General features: G+C 39.6%; 2 protein-coding genes across 2 annotated transcripts; both read right to left on the bottom strand.

Annotated features, from left to right (window-relative positions):
- Positions 1-164: 164 nt before the first annotated feature.
- On the bottom strand, positions 165-16,066 carry hsd3b7 (hydroxy-delta-5-steroid dehydrogenase, 3 beta- and steroid delta-isomerase). Its single transcript, XM_086058389.1, has 6 exons — positions 15,810-16,066; positions 11,871-12,026; positions 6,457-6,565; positions 3,420-3,519; positions 1,848-2,010; positions 165-1,761 (listed from the first exon to the last, which is right to left on the bottom strand). The coding sequence occupies exons 1-6, from the start codon at positions 15,970-15,972 to the stop codon at positions 1,349-1,351; spliced, it is 1,104 nt and encodes a 367-aa protein (XP_085914515.1). The 5' UTR covers positions 15,973-16,066; the 3' UTR covers positions 165-1,348.
- Positions 8,547-10,041, bottom strand: LOC147182209 (protein FAM200A-like). The gene is made up of 2 exons (XM_086077326.1): positions 9,869-10,041; positions 8,547-9,809 (listed from the first exon to the last, which is right to left on the bottom strand). Exons 1-2 carry the CDS (start codon positions 10,039-10,041, stop codon positions 8,990-8,992), a joined length of 993 nt encoding a protein of 330 aa, XP_085933452.1. The 3' UTR covers positions 8,547-8,989.
- Positions 16,067-17,387: the final 1,321 nt, after the last annotated feature.

The raw sequence follows: 17,387 nt of genomic DNA, 5'->3' as shown, positions 1-17,387 counted from the left end.
CAAATGTAGCTGGTCTCTCCACACATCAGTGTGAATCATGTAAATGATGAGTCAGTCTCCATGGAAAAAAAACCCACAAGGCATGCCCGCAGCAAGAGGGAACTCCCTAAGACAAAGATCCAAGATCATGGAATCCCAAAAGAAACAAAAACATGAAACATAACTAGTTTGATTATATAAAATCATCTTTATTTGTGACATTTGAACATATGTTATTGCATAAGGTCATTGGAGAAAAATATAATTTCTTAAATTACACAGTGCAAAACTATAATAGTCTTACATGAAAAGACATGTGGCTTTTGCTTGTAAATGTTTACATTTGTCATACTTGATTGTCTTTCTAACTATTTTTTATCTTCAGAATATAAACACAAGATAGAGTCTGATCATTGGCAACTCCATTCTTGTAATTCTGCAATTTGCTATTTTTGAGGTGTCAACCTCCATTGACACATCCAACTTTATTGCAATACTGTACAACATTTAGTGTTGATGCTTCAATGACGAGTACCATCGTCGCCACCTTGTGGATGGGAAAATACTCAGTTAGGAAGCATTTGCCTCCACATGATTTCAGTCGCCTTATTAGTCCCGGAGTCTTAGTTGTTGTTTTTTTTGTCCCAGATACTTTTTTTTTTTTTATTGTCCCTGAGGCTTGTGATTGTATTCCTGTTTACCGAACTGGATCAAGTGGTGGACAAATCTTTGGTGTGTTACTGCCCCCTGCTGGTCTGGAGTACAAAATACTAGTAGAAGTTTGTATTTGACGCAGTATGTCCAACACACGTCTTCGAAATGTTCCTAGTTCGGTAAAGTTCAAAATATGCTTTAGATTGTACTGTGGTGCTCTGACCTGACTCTCTCACGCTGCATTTCCACCTGAAGTTCTCAGAACCTTTAGTTTTTGGTACGTCTAAATTCAAGGCTGCAGACCCCGCTCATAAAAGTTCTTGGACTTCTTGAGAGTACAACCCCCTCATGCAAGGGCTTCTTTTAAATTATCCCAGAAGAAAATTTAGTTTCCAGGAACAGTTCTTGGTACTGGGACAAAAAGGTTCTGATCCATTCTTCATTTGGCCGCCCAAAAAGTGGAAGAAAAGACATCCGCTCCCGTGGTTTAAACAATGAAAAAGTTCTGTCCTGGTGTAAAGTTCAGGGGTGAAAATGTGCTATAAATCAGGGGTAACAGTTTGTCTGTTTTATTCGGTTTTTTTAGATACTCTGCAGGCCATACTGCGTACTTGTTTTAAATAATAACGGAATTAAAGCTAGAATATTTTTAAAATACAATATACTATTTCGTGACAATGTGAGCACTAACAAAATCATGTGTACGTATGAAGCATTAGGTGTTTTTCGGGTCCTCCATGGGGAAGGTGTCCACCCATTTCTGAGTGCGCTCCCGACACTGCTCCCAGTCGTACAGCGGGCGGTACTGGAAGCGGCGTAGCGCTTTGTCCGTGCTCACGGTGAAGGACGTGATGGCCACGGCCAAAGTGTAGCTGTTCAAGAGGGGCGTGAAGTTGCAGAAAGGCATCAGGATCCAGCGCAGAATGTCGTTGAGCATGGCCAAGAACCACAGCAGCGGCAGCGGCATGCGCACACGCCGGAACTTGAAGGTGGACAGGAAGAGCATGTTGAAGTCTTCGTAGCTCTTGTAGGGCGAGTCGTCGTAGCAGAAGAAGGCCTCGCCGCCCACAGACTCCGGACGCTCGCGCAGGGCCCGGACGGCCAGCACGTGCATCCACGCCACGTTGCCTGCACACAGGGAGGACATCGTTAGCTGAAGCAGTAAAGTTGGGAATGCTTTTTTCGCAACCTTGCGCATCTATTCTGAGACTCACCTGCGTAGACTCGCCCGTGTTCGGTGCTATCGGGGACGCCGCCGATGACGCGGCCTCCCCTTTTGACGGCCAGCTTGTAGAAGTCTTTGATGAGCTCGTGGCCCTCGCCGTAGATGCCTGTCGGTCTCAAAGAGCACGTGTGCAAACGCTCGCCATTCCGCACCTACGCGGCAGGAAGTCAGATTATTGTCTAAATTAAGCCCTCAATGCCAGTTTGACTCAGCATTTTGGTTTGAGGTAGCTCTTTTGGCTCAACAGCCCACTCCAGAATGATTTTAAGATCATTCACTCGCAGCCGTTTGTGTAATAACTATCATTTCTTCAACCATTCTTTGCAGTTGAGAGGCCGCATCAAAGCCTTCTGTATGCTCTAGCATAATAATAAAAAAAAACTTAGAAATACGTCTTTGGGACACTTAAATCATTTAAAATAGAACATATTTACACGTTTATTGTGAGCAAAAAAAAAAAAAAAGTTGAACAAGGTATATGTTTCTATCCGTTTCTGTTTTGCAGCAATTAGCATCAGAATATATCTAAGTTTCATCATTATTCACATTCCTGGTGAAAACAATGGCAAAAAGAGCTTGTTGCAACATGGCCCTGGTTGATCTCTTATACTCTGATGCCACCTGCTGGCCGTTTTTGTAATAACTACCATTGCTTCAACCATTCTCTGCAGTTGAGAGGCTGCATCAAAGCCTTCTGTATGCTCTAGCATAAAAAAACATAAATACATCTTTGGGACACTTAAAACATTTAAAATAGAACGTATTTATACAATTTTGGGAGCAATTAAGTTTAATAGGGCTGTCAAAATGAAAGCGTTACCGCTGGAGCTTAATTCAAATTCATTCAAGCGTTTTAACAAAATTAACTCAGTTAACTCCGTGTGCAGCCAGATTTGGAGGAGTCACTGGCTTTCTGATTTACTTGCTTGATGCTTGTTGGAGAACTCTAACGTAAATTTGCAGAGTCAAATTCAAATAGAGTCCATTGTGATTGTTTGGTTGAACAGATGTATTTTACAAAAGTATTCTATTCAAGGTTTAAAGAAAGCTATTTGAACAGTCTTTGATGATAAATGTACTTTTTATTTGATGATTTTACATTAATTCCAAGATTTTACTCAAGTAAATATCTGTTAGAAGCTTTGAAGAAAAAAGTGGACACAAAAAACTGATTCATCTCGATGGTGCCATTATTTAGGGATTTTTTAAAATTGTGTACTAGTTTTTATATTTCAGCCCCTAATGCCAGTTTCACTTAGCAACATGGATTCTGGAGGGCATTCCTATCATGAGTGGCCCAACAAGAGAAGGCTCTAGAAGCCATGCCCGGACAATGACAAAATAAATCCCCCATTTTTTCTAGGCAAACATTTTAAGCTCATTTTGGCCATTTTCAGGGCTCCATCAATGACTGCCTTGTCCTAGCGATTTTGCCTGATTGCTACCAAATTTGAACCACGCATACTAGACAGATACTAATAAATTGCAAGGCAATTCAGTTTGAGTGAAATTTGATGACTCACCACAAAAAAAAACACACACAACGGAACCAAGGCGCTACCTTTGTTCCATTGGCTTCCAGGATGATCTTTTCAGCTTTGGCCTTGCTCTTGGGGTAGGCCATGGTGTGTTTCACCTGGTAGGGTGTGTCTTCATTACCCCTACACAGACAAAGTCACAGGATCAAGTCATGCACATATGAGTGTAATGATTCATATACGTATCTGTGCTTATTTGGGCAGTGTTGCTCAGTGCGGCCAAACATTCTTGAACTAATAACACAGCCAAAAAATAGATTTCAGGGATGTCATCCCGCCCACCTTAAATCATTCCCTTGAAATATTTATGAATAGCACATGAAGTGAGTAAGATGATATAGCAAAGAAAATGTGAGTCAATCTTTCTTTATAAAGGATTGGTCCGAAAAAAACAACAACAAAAAAACAACAACAAAAAAACAACGTAGCTAGCTCGGGAATACAGGAAGTCTGCCGTTTTGTGTTGAAGTGACCATTTCAACCATCCTTCAAACCATAAACCAAACAAACAGCTAACATCAAAATGAATATTTTTAGTTTAGTATTTTTAGCAACTCCACAAGGCCACAAATGTCTCATGAGCACGCAGGTGTACCTAATGTTATGACCAGTGCCACCAGATGTTGCTGGAGAAGGAAATTTGGGAATGCCGCAGACATGTCCTCAGGTAGAAAAAGGGTTGACGATGAGTCACTTCTCAGTCTTGTTATCTTTTCGGCGTCTCAGTGACTAAACCCAGGATGAGTATTTACGTGTTTTAAAGTTATCAAGGGTGCACGCAGAAGCGTTGCATAACACTACTGACCCGCCAGACACACATTACAGTGGAAAAAAGAAGTCAGTCAAATAGCTGACTTGTGTAGTAATAAACAGTGTAGGGGGGGGGGGGATACGATCTGGGGTGTATTTCACAAAGCAGGTTTAGTCAGAACTCTGGGTCAAGAAACCCTGAAATGTGGAAAACTCAGCATTTTCCGTTTCAGAAAGGGAGGCAACTGAAAGCAGAGGAAAAGTTGTGACTCGAGCCTGTTTCATAAAAAGAGGTAATTTAAGCTCTTGGTCATTTATCGTAGTAACATTGTCCATGAATCAAACCTGGTCGGTTGCAGGTTTTTCACAATGAACCTCGAGGTTTTCTCTGTCCCCGCCACCTTTCAGCCACACACGACATTTCATTTCCTCATTCATAAAGTCCGCTGCTGCAACTTTTTGCGTAAATAGTCTATAGCGTAAAGTCTTTTGTCACGAACATGGCATGTCCTTTTGACAATGACCCTATTGATGAAGGTGCTGCAATATCGCGCGGGGAATTAAATATTCGTCGTGAGATTGTTATCAGACCGCATTTCCGGACATTTTCACATCACAGTCCATCATCTACATACACAACTTAATCCGTCCTTACATTTGCAATTAACATTACCGGCGCCGTAGTCGTGCGCTCACATCAAAGCATATATTGTGCGTTGAACTCTTGAGTTTTTCTTATAAATTATTTGAATAATGTTTTTATATTTCAGCTTAAGTCAAGTGCGCTTCTCACCCGCAGTCTTGCACCTAAATGAAATGAATTAATGAGCTACAATTCAACAAGTTTCCATTGTAATATTATCGTGATTGCAAAAGACCTCCCTCTAGCCGCTGCGGTGTTGCACTTTTTTCCGAAAGACAAGAAATTCGCCATATGATCAAATTCAGATTTTCAGTTGAGAGGTGTAAAAAAAAAAGGGCGGCGCCATGCTCTGCTTCCCTGTTGCCATGATGACTCGACCGAATCGGGGCTCCGTTGATGTGGTCTTTTTAGTGTATTGGTAACGCCAGGTGAAACTACTCTGCGTTGATATAGCTACCTCAAATCAGCTGTCCTGGAACCGAAAACGCAGAGTTTCCTCTTTCAGTGTATGTCAAACCCGCTGTTCGGGGTTAGTCTCGGTGTTTGTGAAATGGGCCCCAGGCAAGGGGTTCCAAAAAATGGATCAGTATCATGTTTTGGTTCTGTAAAATTAAGTACCCAAGTTGAGCATGCTTCTGTTGCCAAAAGTCACAAGGGGTCCAAAAAACCTGCTCCAGAACTCTTTTCAGCGCTCTCCTATTGATGGACCAAACACATTAGAAAAGGCGGAGCTAGTTTGGTACACCTCTGTTCATCATTGTCGGAGGTACGTAAAAATTGATCATTGCCACTTTTTGGCGCTGTGATATTGTGTACCAAGCACTAGTTTGGAAACGTTTCCAAAAGTTGGAATGGGTGCAAAAAAAAGGATCCGAGACACTTTTCTAGTGGGGACAAACAGTTCGTTTGGTATGATTCCCATTTCAGCAATCTCTTGAGCTACCAAACAGTAGCAGTGTACTCAAAGGGCAGAGCTAGATTAGTACACTTCTGTTGCAAGTATTGCAAGAGGTACTAAAAATGGATCACTACCATATTTTAGCCATTGATTTGCAACACTTGTACTTTGGAAATGGTACCAAAAAACAAATCTGAAACAAATTTTTGTCACACTGCTGAACGTGCAAATTTGTGCTACCTACCGCAGTGTCTTAATACTGTTATACATTAAGGAAATGCTAGATTGAATATAAACCCAGTAGGGTTCGGAGGTCAGTAGACTTGGGTCAACTAGTGGTTAAAGGCAAAATCCAGGTTTAAAACTTTTTAAATATAAATGATTATGTTGTTTTTAAGCATTTCTTTAATATGTATTTGTTTGGTCTGTACATTATTACCAGTTTTTATTTTAGTCAATAGTCAATTTTGTATGTATATGCCTTTAAATGTTGTATATTTAATTATATGAAGCTTAAGCACACTGAGTAATTGACCTTGTTTATGAAATGCATAAGCTGCCTTGCCTTGCCTTGCCTTACTGGACCTAAAGGTATGCTATGATTCGCCAAAACTGATTTAAACCCCTTTTTTTTGGCACTCTTCCGTTGTGGTAACCATCACAGTGGTGGGATACCAACGTTTATGAAGAAATAATGAGTAGAAATACAACTGTAAAGTGATAACCACAATGTACAGTATCCCCGCCGTGATTGGCTGAATGATTCTACCTGACAAAGGGCTCCCGGTTCATGTTGGGCCCGATCACTTCCATGCTGCTGGTGTACAGCAGACTGCAGATGTTGTTGTCCACGCACGCGTTAATCACATTCTCCGTTCCTGACAGAAGAAAAAAGAAAAACGATGGAAAAAAACGATGATTATCAGCGCTTACTACATTCCGATTGTTAGAGGAAGACAGCTGAGATGAGATCCATATGTGAGATCCTTTTGTTTTTATTTTGCAAAAAATCGGGCAAAAATAAAATATAATATAAATATCAAATAAACTTTGGTCAAAGTGCTGTACATAGGCCTCAATAAAAATCTAACATTAAACTAATAAAATGTAATTAACAAAAACAGTCAATAACATTGAAATAAATTATATTGAAATTATGAATGAATGAATTTTTATCATGAATTCATTATGAATTTATCATGAATTTGTTATAATTATATAAAATTGCATAAATTGTATAACATTTAATTTATTTGACATGATACAATATTGCATCAAATACTAGCATTCATTCGGTAGTAAAGGAAAAAATGAAATAATAAAAATTATGTACAATATTATATTAGTAATAAATTAATTGTTATATAAATAAAGCTTAAAATAACCTAACAAACATATAAAAAAATAACTGCACCATTCTCTCACATTAATTCGGTTATAAATTACATACAGTAATTTTAAATTAGTATTCCCTTATCTTATCAATAAAACCTAAAACAATTGAACAATAGCTTTCTTTTCTTTGCTTCATTCACCAGTATTAATTAATCAATACATTCTGTACGGTGTTTTAAAACAGTAAAGAATTAGTATGTAAGGAATTAGTATACAGTACACATAAAATATATCTAAATATTGAATATAATAACAAGCCATTTATATTAATCATTAGTTATAAATCAATGAATGTGTCAATAACACAATTTAAAAAATAAATTTACAACTTTGATTGAATTGTTCATCATTATAAATTCAGCAATAAATTATGTACAGTAGATCCAATCAATAATAAATTAATTAGTAAAGTTAAAAAAACAATAAAAAGAATAATTGCATCATTTAGCAATAAATGATGCATCGTAGTTATGTAAATAATGTATCAATAAAAAAATAAAAACAGAAGTATTAACTAAACTCATAAAATGATAACTGTATTATTTTATTTGTATTTAATTTGATCAATCATTCATTTAGTAATATTAAATTTGTATTTTTACAAAATAATAAATATAAAGCAACAATAACTATATTACATATTGCTAATATTGATACATGCAATCTTACACAAAAGAACAGTTTCATTATTAATTGAATAATTATGTTTGCATTAAAGCAAAATGTGAGCACTTGGGAGTCTTTTGGTCAAGTGAGAATGTATAATTAAAAAAATATGCGTGTACACGCTTTAACAATGATAATGAAGGGTTAGCAGTAGCACGCTTACTTGTGAGCTGAACTATTTCAACCACGCAACAAAAAACCCACAAAGAGTCATCCCTACCTAAAAGTTACTCATTAAGTGCTACATCGCCATTTCTTGCAACTCTAGTCAAGTACATAAATGGTGCCAAATGAACCATAAAAATTCCTAAAGGCAGATTTTTAAACACCTGGTAGTGGTCTTTTCTTTTCATCTTTTGCAACATGGTAAGGTCTCTGGTATGTGACCAAACTTCAGGCCGGAAAAAAAAACTAGTCAGAAAAACAAAAACAACTCAAGTGGGCAGAAAAGACTGGTGCGGCATGATGTGTTGCGTTCAGGTGCTCTCGGTAGGCTCGTAATTGTCAAGTTGAAGGAAAATGTTTTCTAATTATTCTTTTCCATCAAATTACATTTTAATATTTAATCAGTCGGCCAGTTTTAACCAGATGATATTATCTCTTCTAAAAGTGGCAAAAATCGGCCCATTTTTTTAATATACATATTATAATATGTTAATGTATCAACATTAAAACATAAAACAAAAATCATGACATTCAAACATTCCCCCCCAAAATGTTTTATCTCTGTTGAAAAGTTAAACAAATACTAAAGAACAAATTATTGTAAAACAGTCAAATGTTCTGCCTGTAATTCAGATCTTTTTTTGTTGTAAATGTTAAGGGATCCAAAAAAAGGCGCTATTTTATTCATTGCACACACACGCGCACACACACACCCACGGGCACACACGCACGCACACACACAGGTTTGTTTTACTATCTTTGTAGGGCCATCTCATTGACAATGCATTTCCTAGCCCCTTCCCCTAACCCAGGGGTCCCCAACTAAACCGGCAAGAGGTCCAGTAACTCCATCAGCCTAGTAGACCAGGGTCCGAACATGCGACAGCATTCAGATGATAATTCATTTTTCTGTTCTTTTATTAAATTGCAAACGTGCTGTTACATTGACAATAATACAACTTGTTAAACTTACTCTCTTTCATTCATTTTAGTGCAAATATATTTGAATGTAAATCACAGTGTAACAAAAATGTATTGCGCATTAACTAACTCCTATTCTTATATTTGTATACTGCCTAGAAGTGCAATACGTGTGCTCTTGCACAAACCTTAACATTGTGATTAAGTATTTCACTTAAATATGCATGAGCACTGGCAGCTAACCTCTTGAATCTGGGAAGGAATGCAGTCAAAGCTATTCTCAGGCATACATGCACATGCTCATTGGTCAGCCGTGAGCGGTACTTATTCTTAATGATGTTAACAGTTGAGAAGGCTGACTCACAACTATAGGTAGAGCCAAACATTGTTAATGTGTACAGTGCCACTTTGGTGAGAAAAGGGAACTTTGCCTTTGGCACAGTCTGGAGCCAAAACATGACAGGATCAGAGGATTCACTTTGCTCTCTTAACACTACATCAGCCTGCAGATCTAAAAGCTCCATTTGGAGGGACTGTGCATTTGCCCATTTATACACATGTGTGGCTTCTTTTGAAAAAATGACAACATTCTTCACTGAAAATGGATTTTTAACAAAGATCAAGAGCTGGTCTCCCAAAGTAAAGCCATCAAAACGAGCCTCAAAGTTTTCAATCAACTTTTGCATAAAGTCAGAATGAGCTGTGACATTGACACCTTGAATCTCTTTCAATGAAGGAAAATGTGCACAGTCCTCCTCAAGATCCATTTTCAGAAGTTCCAGTTTCTTTTGAAAAGACTTGACAGCAGCCACCAGGTCACACACAGAATTGTTTTTTCCTTGAAGCTTCAAATTCAGGTCATTTATGTGTCCTGTGATGTCAACCAGAAAGGCAAGTGTATCCAAGTTACTTTCCTCCTCCAAAAAGTCGAAATACACCTGAGCCTTTGGACTCTTTTGTTGTGGCAGGAAAAATCTTTAATTTCATTCCTTATCTTCCAAAAACGTGCCAGAACTTTTCCTTTACTCAACCACCTGACATTGGAGTGCAGTCGTAGGTCATTGGCAGGCGCATCTACTTCTGCTAAGAATTCCCTCAGTAGACGATGCTGGTGAGATGATGAAGCCCTGAGAAAGTTAACTCGTTTGGTGATGGTGTTCATAGCATCTCCATAGTGCTCTGACAGTGATGAGCAGAGGACAGCCATGTGGATAATGCAGTGATATGACAAGAGTTCTGGGTGGTCATGTTTCAGTCGAGTAACTGCACCCTTTTCTCGTCCCATCATGGATGGTGCCCCGTCCGTAGCGATAGAGACAACATTTTTTAGATGTATTCCCCTCTGTGTCAGCATTTCCTTTATGGCTAAATAGATGTCCTCTCCTCTTGTGTGTGTTTTCAAAGCTGTGATGCCTAAAATGTCCTCTACAAATGTTTTACTCTCTTCATGATAGAATCTGACATATACCAAAAGTTGTGCATTGTCACTCACGTCAGTTGATTCATCAGCAGCTAATGCGATGCGTGGGGCACTTTGAATGGCGCTGTCGAGCTGGGACTGCACATCTTCGGATAGCAGCTCGGCTCTTCTTGTTGTAGTTGTGGATGATAGTGGAATCTGTCGGACCTTTTGTTTAAGCTGCTGTCCCTCTTTTCCCTCCAATAGCGTTTCTGCCATCGCCTCCATACACTCTTTGATCATTCCGGAGTCACTAAAAGGCTTTTTGTGCTTGCCCAAAATCCACTGCACACGTAGTACTGTCCTTTCAGTTCATGTAATTTCTGTGCCCTCGTCGCTGATCCTGGCGGGTAATTTGCGACGAAGGTTTTGTGTCTTGTCTCGTAATGCCGCTTGATATTGGCGCTTTTAACAAGAGCAACAGACTCCGTGCATATAAGACACACTGGCCTTGTAGCACTCGCTGCTGGCAAAATGAAAGCGTAAGCTTCAGTCCACTCATCTCTAAAGACTCGGTTTTCAGAGTCAACTTTTCTAACTTTAGACAGCGCCATAGTTCGCCCACTTTCCCATAGTAAAGCCTGTCCCATGTAAATAAGAGCATGCTGCCGGTCAAAGGAGCCCGGTTCAATCATAGCTGCCCTCGCGCGCGCCTATTCAAAAATGGCTTTTGTTAAGAATGAACGTATTATCGTACTTTAAAACAAAAAATGCTTGGAGGTCCGGATAAAATGGTCTCGGGGTCCGGGTCCGGACCGCGGTCCGCCAGTTGGGGATCCCTGCGCCTAACCCCAACCATCAAAAATGATTGCCTACCCCTAATCCTTACCCTAACCTCAACCATAACCCAATTCATACCTTAACTCTAAAACCAAGTCTTGACCCTCAAAAAGAGGTCTAAACTTGTGGGGCCCAGCAAAATGGCCTTACATGGACGGGTGGGCCCCACAACTCTGTGAAATCCCGAAATGTTGGCCCCACTATGTAACAAAACCACACACACAAACACACACACACACTTCTGTAGCATCACACCATAAGTTACAACATAAATCAAAATGAAGATCTCAACCCAGGCAAAACAATTTGCATCCTCTTTTGATATGACGGATAAACTGACAGCAGTCTAATGTCAAGTTCCTCCACCAAATTGAATTTGAGCTTTCGTAATCCTCCCTGGTGGAAGTAAAGACGACCTCATTGCTCTGTGTGTCAGGAACTGACAGCATTGTGCGGAAACTGTCATGAACCTGTCAGCGTGGAACATTTAAGGGCAAAAAAAGGGCCCCCATCTGAAGCCTGACGAAATGGCAGCACTGAGAGCGGTTCAATAGCTGTCTCACTGCACAAATATGCCGAGCGTGAGATTTATGCACAGAATGATGTCATTTAGTCATCTTTTAGTGTTTCCTTTTCATGGCCTGATGAGAAAATGCGGGTGTTGATATTGGCGCAAACTCATGCATGCGTGGGTAAACGTAACCTAATGTGCTCAAAATAAACAGATACCCATCAAGCAAGTGTGGTGATTTTTATTTTATTTTTTTAGCTATAGTCCTGAATGATTGGACGCTCACCTGTGACATTGACAGCATAAATGAGGGCTTCCGGGACCTTGTGCCACACATCCACCAAGCTGGCGGCGTGGATGACAACGTGGACGCCACGGGATGCCTCCAGCACACTGTCGTAGTCGGTGATGTCGCCCTGGATGACTGTCACCTTGGTCCGCTCTGAGAGACCAAACAGGAAGCAATAATGGCAAAGAAAGTTAAGAGCAGAAAAAATAGAAGATTTCCTGAGTTTCAGTCCAGTGGTGTCTTGAGAAAATACAGCCGTTTTTATCCATCTCAGGGGGCGGCCATTTTGCCACTTGATGTTAGCTGAAAATCACATCATAGTTGCTCAGCGCTCAGGTAACGACCAATCACAGCTCACCTGTTTTCTGAGTTTGGTCATGGGACGTTCAAAAGCTGAGCTGTGATTGTCCGTAACCTAAGCAACTGTGATGTCATTTCCGGTCAACAATAAGTGGCAAAATGGATGGATTCTGCTGCTTAATTCATATTTTTTGGTTGATTTCTCCATTAATATAATTGTATTGCATACCCCCCCACCCCCAACAAAAAAACGACAACAAAAACTACAGCTAAAACATCATTAAAAAAAATTTTTAAGTGACCTGCAAAAATCCTAAATTGGGGCACTAGTAAGTTAAGGTGCCAACTGTAATTTACAGTATATCTTTTTTAATGCAGAAGGTTTCTGTTGCATCATTCAGGGCTGCTGGGAAATGTTCAATGTTTAACACAAAAACAAGCATGGCTGACCAACATCAAAAAGTGAAAATACTGTAGATGCTCCTGTATATTTTCCCTTGTCAAGGTTTGGAAAGTTACAATTCTGGAGTTTCTGGCAAAGCTTGATTTACAAAACGTGTGTCTAGTCGTGATTGTTAGCAATCACATTGCAGGCCATTATTTTTTGTTTTTTATCTCAACGGTGTCCTTGAACCTTTGCGGGAAGATAACGATGGCGGTCTTGGCGCCAGCATGGAAGCAGACTCATTCAAACCCTCCTTTGGAGTTTGTGCCCAGGTTCAAGTTTGCAATGATGTCACGGCATTGCCAGAAAATTACAGCATTTACTTAGCAACCTACGATGCAGCCACAAGGGGACATATTTTGCTGAGAGAATAGAAACACACTTCTTGGTGGCCATATTTGTAGTCCAACGCAAAAATGGAAGGGCCTCTAATGGTAGCAGCAAACTTTTTAATGGTCATGTTCATAGTACCCAAGTTAGTTGTTCTGACTTATATAACCACGGCGGCAAGATTCTTCGTAGCCATCGTAGCCATATTTGTTAAACCTTTTAACAGTTGTAAGGCCTTTTTGTAGTCCAAAGAGAGTGGTCTTCTGATTACTGCAAAAATCTCTTTACTGACAAGCTTCTTGGTGGCCATATTTGTAGTCTCAAGTAAGTGGACCAAACCTTTTAATGGTCATATTTGTAGTGCCATTTGTGGTGGGTCTGACGCCTAATGACAACTAGAAACTTTTGAGCGACAAACTTCTCGCCGACCATATTTGTAGTCCCATGTGAACAAACCTTTTAGTGCCAAGTAAATGGGTTGAACATCTACTGAAAGACACTAACTTTTTAAAAAGATTTTAGTCCAAAGTGAGTGGTTTACTTCTAAAGACAGCAACACCTCTTTCGTGCCAAACTTCTTGGCGGCCATATTTGTAGTTTCAAGTGAATATGTCAAACCTCTAATGATTGCCAGTAGCTTTTTTTAAGGAGCATTTGAGTGGTTCTGACTTCTTATGACAGCAAAAATAAAAAAATATATTGTGTAAGTCAACAAAAATAATAGCTTTATCATTATATGTTCTATGCAGCCCCGCTCGTTTAAACACGGTATTCTGATTAATATTGCGTTGAGTGAAGCAGCAAAATACACCCGTTTTTATCCATCTTCGGGGGGCGGCCATTTTGTCTTGTACTGCCATTTTCTGTCAACTTATAATGGCATCACCGGTGCTCAGGGCTTAGGTAACGGCCAATCACGACTCACCTGTTTTCTGAAGCTGAGCCGTGATTGGTCGTTCCCTGAGCCCTGAGAAACTGTGATGTCATTTTCGGTCAACGGCAAGTCTCAAAAGACGGATACAAATGGGCAGATTTTGCTACTGAATTCATATTCCACAAACACAATATTAATCTAAATGCCGTGTTTAGACTAGCGGGGGCACATACAATATCATATTGTAAATATTGTTTTTTCACATGTAGTACATACACTGTGTTGTGTTATAGTCGATAGTTGGTGAGGCCCAGGATGGGTGTGGTGGGTGTGGACTGAGCTCTCTGGTTACGGGGGTCCTCGGGGTAATCGAGCATGTTTGCCGACACACAATGAAAGCCTGAACAAAGCATTTTTCCACTAAGGCATCAGGTCCACGTCAATGGATTCCCGACAAGCAACATGTTCACGCCGCCCTGACAGGGAAACACCGCTTCTTGATGGATTTATTCTCTCTGTGCGGGCAAGCGAAGGTTAAACACGGCCTTGTCGCAAGGCAACAAAACACACACTTTCAGTATCCCTTTGACACAGGTGGCAAGTGATGACAGGACAACAGGAAACGCATGGGAGTTGGACTTCCTGGAGACGATCTCTGTGCGGTGACCATGCAATACAGGCAGCATTTTTACTATATTTAAAAAAAATACCACATGCTTCACTTATTTGCAACTGGTGCGTCTATGTAAATTGCATGAAAATAAAAAAATATGAATATTATGTAATTCCAGTTGCGGGTTTGATTGGTTTGATTGGTAAAGGTTTAAAGGTGAGCGAGAGCAGCTTGCTCGGAGTGGGTGCAAAGTGCAACACTTGCAAACAAGCGTGCTTTTGAAATGATTACTATGGGAAATTATTTCAAGCACATTTTATTCTTTATGTGCCACTTCAAAATAACAGAGAACAGTTCATTTTAGCTTTATATCTTTATAAATGTTATATTTAAATATTGATATAAGCTAACATACATTTTTTTCCAAAAACAATTCGACTTTTCATTTTAATGAATTTATTTGTATTTTTTAGGTTTATGCTGTTTTTCTTAATAATTAAATAGCACTTTATTATGATAGCTTACAGTAATGACATGATAAATTAGAGGTACGTAAAGAATAAAACAGTTTTTGCCACATTTTTTCCTTCATTTCAATGAACATTGTGCTGCTCTTTCTGATGTGCACACCTTGGCCACCTGGGGACTGTACAATACAATACAGACTTGGCTATACATGGAGAAAGTTACAACTCCACAGTAAGATGCAGTATTATTAGTTTTTCTATACAGATTGTAAAGAAAATATGCCTTTGGGTATTGTTATCCAGTAGACCCCCGTTATACACAGTGGATAGGGATAGGGCCGGTACACAAATAGTGAAATCTGCATATAATTTTTGCCCATTGAAATGCATTGGAAATAAATTAATACATTTTTAAACCCCAAAATTCATCAAAAAAGGATGCTAAACATTGAAATTAATTTACCACAAAAAAATGGGGGGAATAGGGGAGGGGGTCAACAACTAACTTGAATATATTGAAAAACACAATTGAAAACAAAATATGTGAAAATGTGAATCAGCCGGTGCCAAACCGCTAGTATGCGGGGGCCAACTTTATTATCAGTATGCATGTGTTGCCAACCGCATATGTTCAAATATCAATTTTAAAGTGTTACAATACCGCAAAACAAGTGTTATTTGTTTGCCGTTCCGCATTGTTTGTTGTCATAAAGCTTAGAGCTAAACAGATTTCTATAAGACTGGCAAAGTTGAAAATACATAGCGTGTCATACTATTTTGTTTTATGCTTAGCTTTCAGAGGCTCTCCTCGTACAACGTAACGTGATTAAAAAGCCGCTTATCCACGAGATGTTTAAGTCAAGCGTGGAGACACGCGCATTACGGTCCACTTTTTCGTCCCACTTACCGGTTCCGAGCTCGCTTAGTCCGGGTTCCGTGTGCTTGTCGAACACTCGAACCTCGGCCACGGCGTCTCCCTCCTGGTCCAGCAGGAGTCGGAGCAGGTGCCGGCCTAGGAAGCCGCAGCCCCCCGTGACAAGGTACACAAGCCCGGAGCGGCGGTCCGACATGGTGACGTGCGGTCCGATTCTCGGTTCGGTTGAGTATGATTGGGAGGAGGAGTATGAGGAGGAGTATGAGTACAGCAGCAGCCTATCGGTACCACTCGACCGTTCTGCGGAATGCAACCCCCCCCCCCCCCCCCGGTTGATGTGTTTGACAACGATGACAAAACACACCAGAGTCATATTTTTGAGAATGAAGAGGTATTTGAGGACGCCTTGTTTATGAATTATGCTTGCTTGTCTCGTTAACGTGCCGATGAAATAACGGTCTCATGTAATAAACAGAGTTGGAGAATCCAGGTCCAGAAAAGGAACAAAAAAACTAAACAGTTTGGCTTCAGCCACAGGTGCTATAATAAGTTCTACTTAACAGGTGGAGCGTGACAGGTTTGTTTTACTTAATTGCAAGCAATTATTATTCATATTTATTCATTTAAAAAAAAATGTTTAGCCAGGGCAACACTGGGGCAAGGGAGGTCGAAGAAATCTCTGTAGCATCAGTTAAGCCCTTTGATAATCAATTGTATGTGTGTGTGTGTGGGGGGGGGGGGGGTTGTGCATGTACACAACTCCTGTGGTATGTGAGTGATTTATTTTTACACCGCTGCTGTGGACATCTAAAAATATTGCAAAGTTTTGAAATAAACCAAAGGTTCCTCCGAAACAGATGGTGAACAAAATGTTTGTCATTAAGCATTTGTAGGTTTTATGTATTAGGTAGGGGCTTGCTTTTTTTACTGTATTTATTTAGATTTGTTTTAAATTTTTATGCTATAGGTCCCATGTGGTAGAGGGATTGGTGGTTGCCCACCAATCATATACATGTATGTATGTGTACCAGTCCTCAAATAAGGGGGTGGGCCTCTGTTGGGGGACACGTTGTAATGCTAGGGTGGGGGTCAGGAATGGACTGGACCCTCGTGACTGAAGCCAGGGGACAGCCATCTTACTTGCCACCTTTACTGACAATATATATATATATATATATATATATATATATATATATAAATCTATGTTTATATAAAAAAAATATTTTTTTTGCATATTATTGAAACTTAGTGAACTTTAAAAAAAAAAATCTACACATTACTTTAAAAAGACTTGCATGCCACAAAGTCATGACGAGCCAAGAAGCGCCTATTCAAGTGTACTATAACAAGTCAAATCAATCATAACACTGTTAATTGATGATTTTGTGTGTTTAAACTATTAGAGCGCGTTCCTACTGCTCTACTTTGAACCGTCGTTCAAGGTTAAAGCCTGTTGTGATTGGAGATGGAGAGCAGGTTAAAGTTCACTGTTGTTGCAACACTTGCAGGCCAACAAACAAAGAAGTTGAACTCCATGTTTCGTCCAAAGCAAATAAGTCACAGTATGGAAAATGTACTTAATTAAATAAAAAATAAATAAATAAACTTCCG

Source organism: Leptonotus elevatus, chromosome 1 (assembly GCF_054856555.1).
Source record: "Leptonotus elevatus isolate MCC_2025b chromosome 1, RoL_Lele_1.0, whole genome shotgun sequence".
NCBI classification, from domain to species: domain Eukaryota; kingdom Metazoa; phylum Chordata; class Actinopteri; order Syngnathiformes; family Syngnathidae; genus Leptonotus; species Leptonotus elevatus.
Note: the sequence above shows the minus strand (reverse complement) of the source record. Positions and strands in the feature narration are given on the sequence as shown.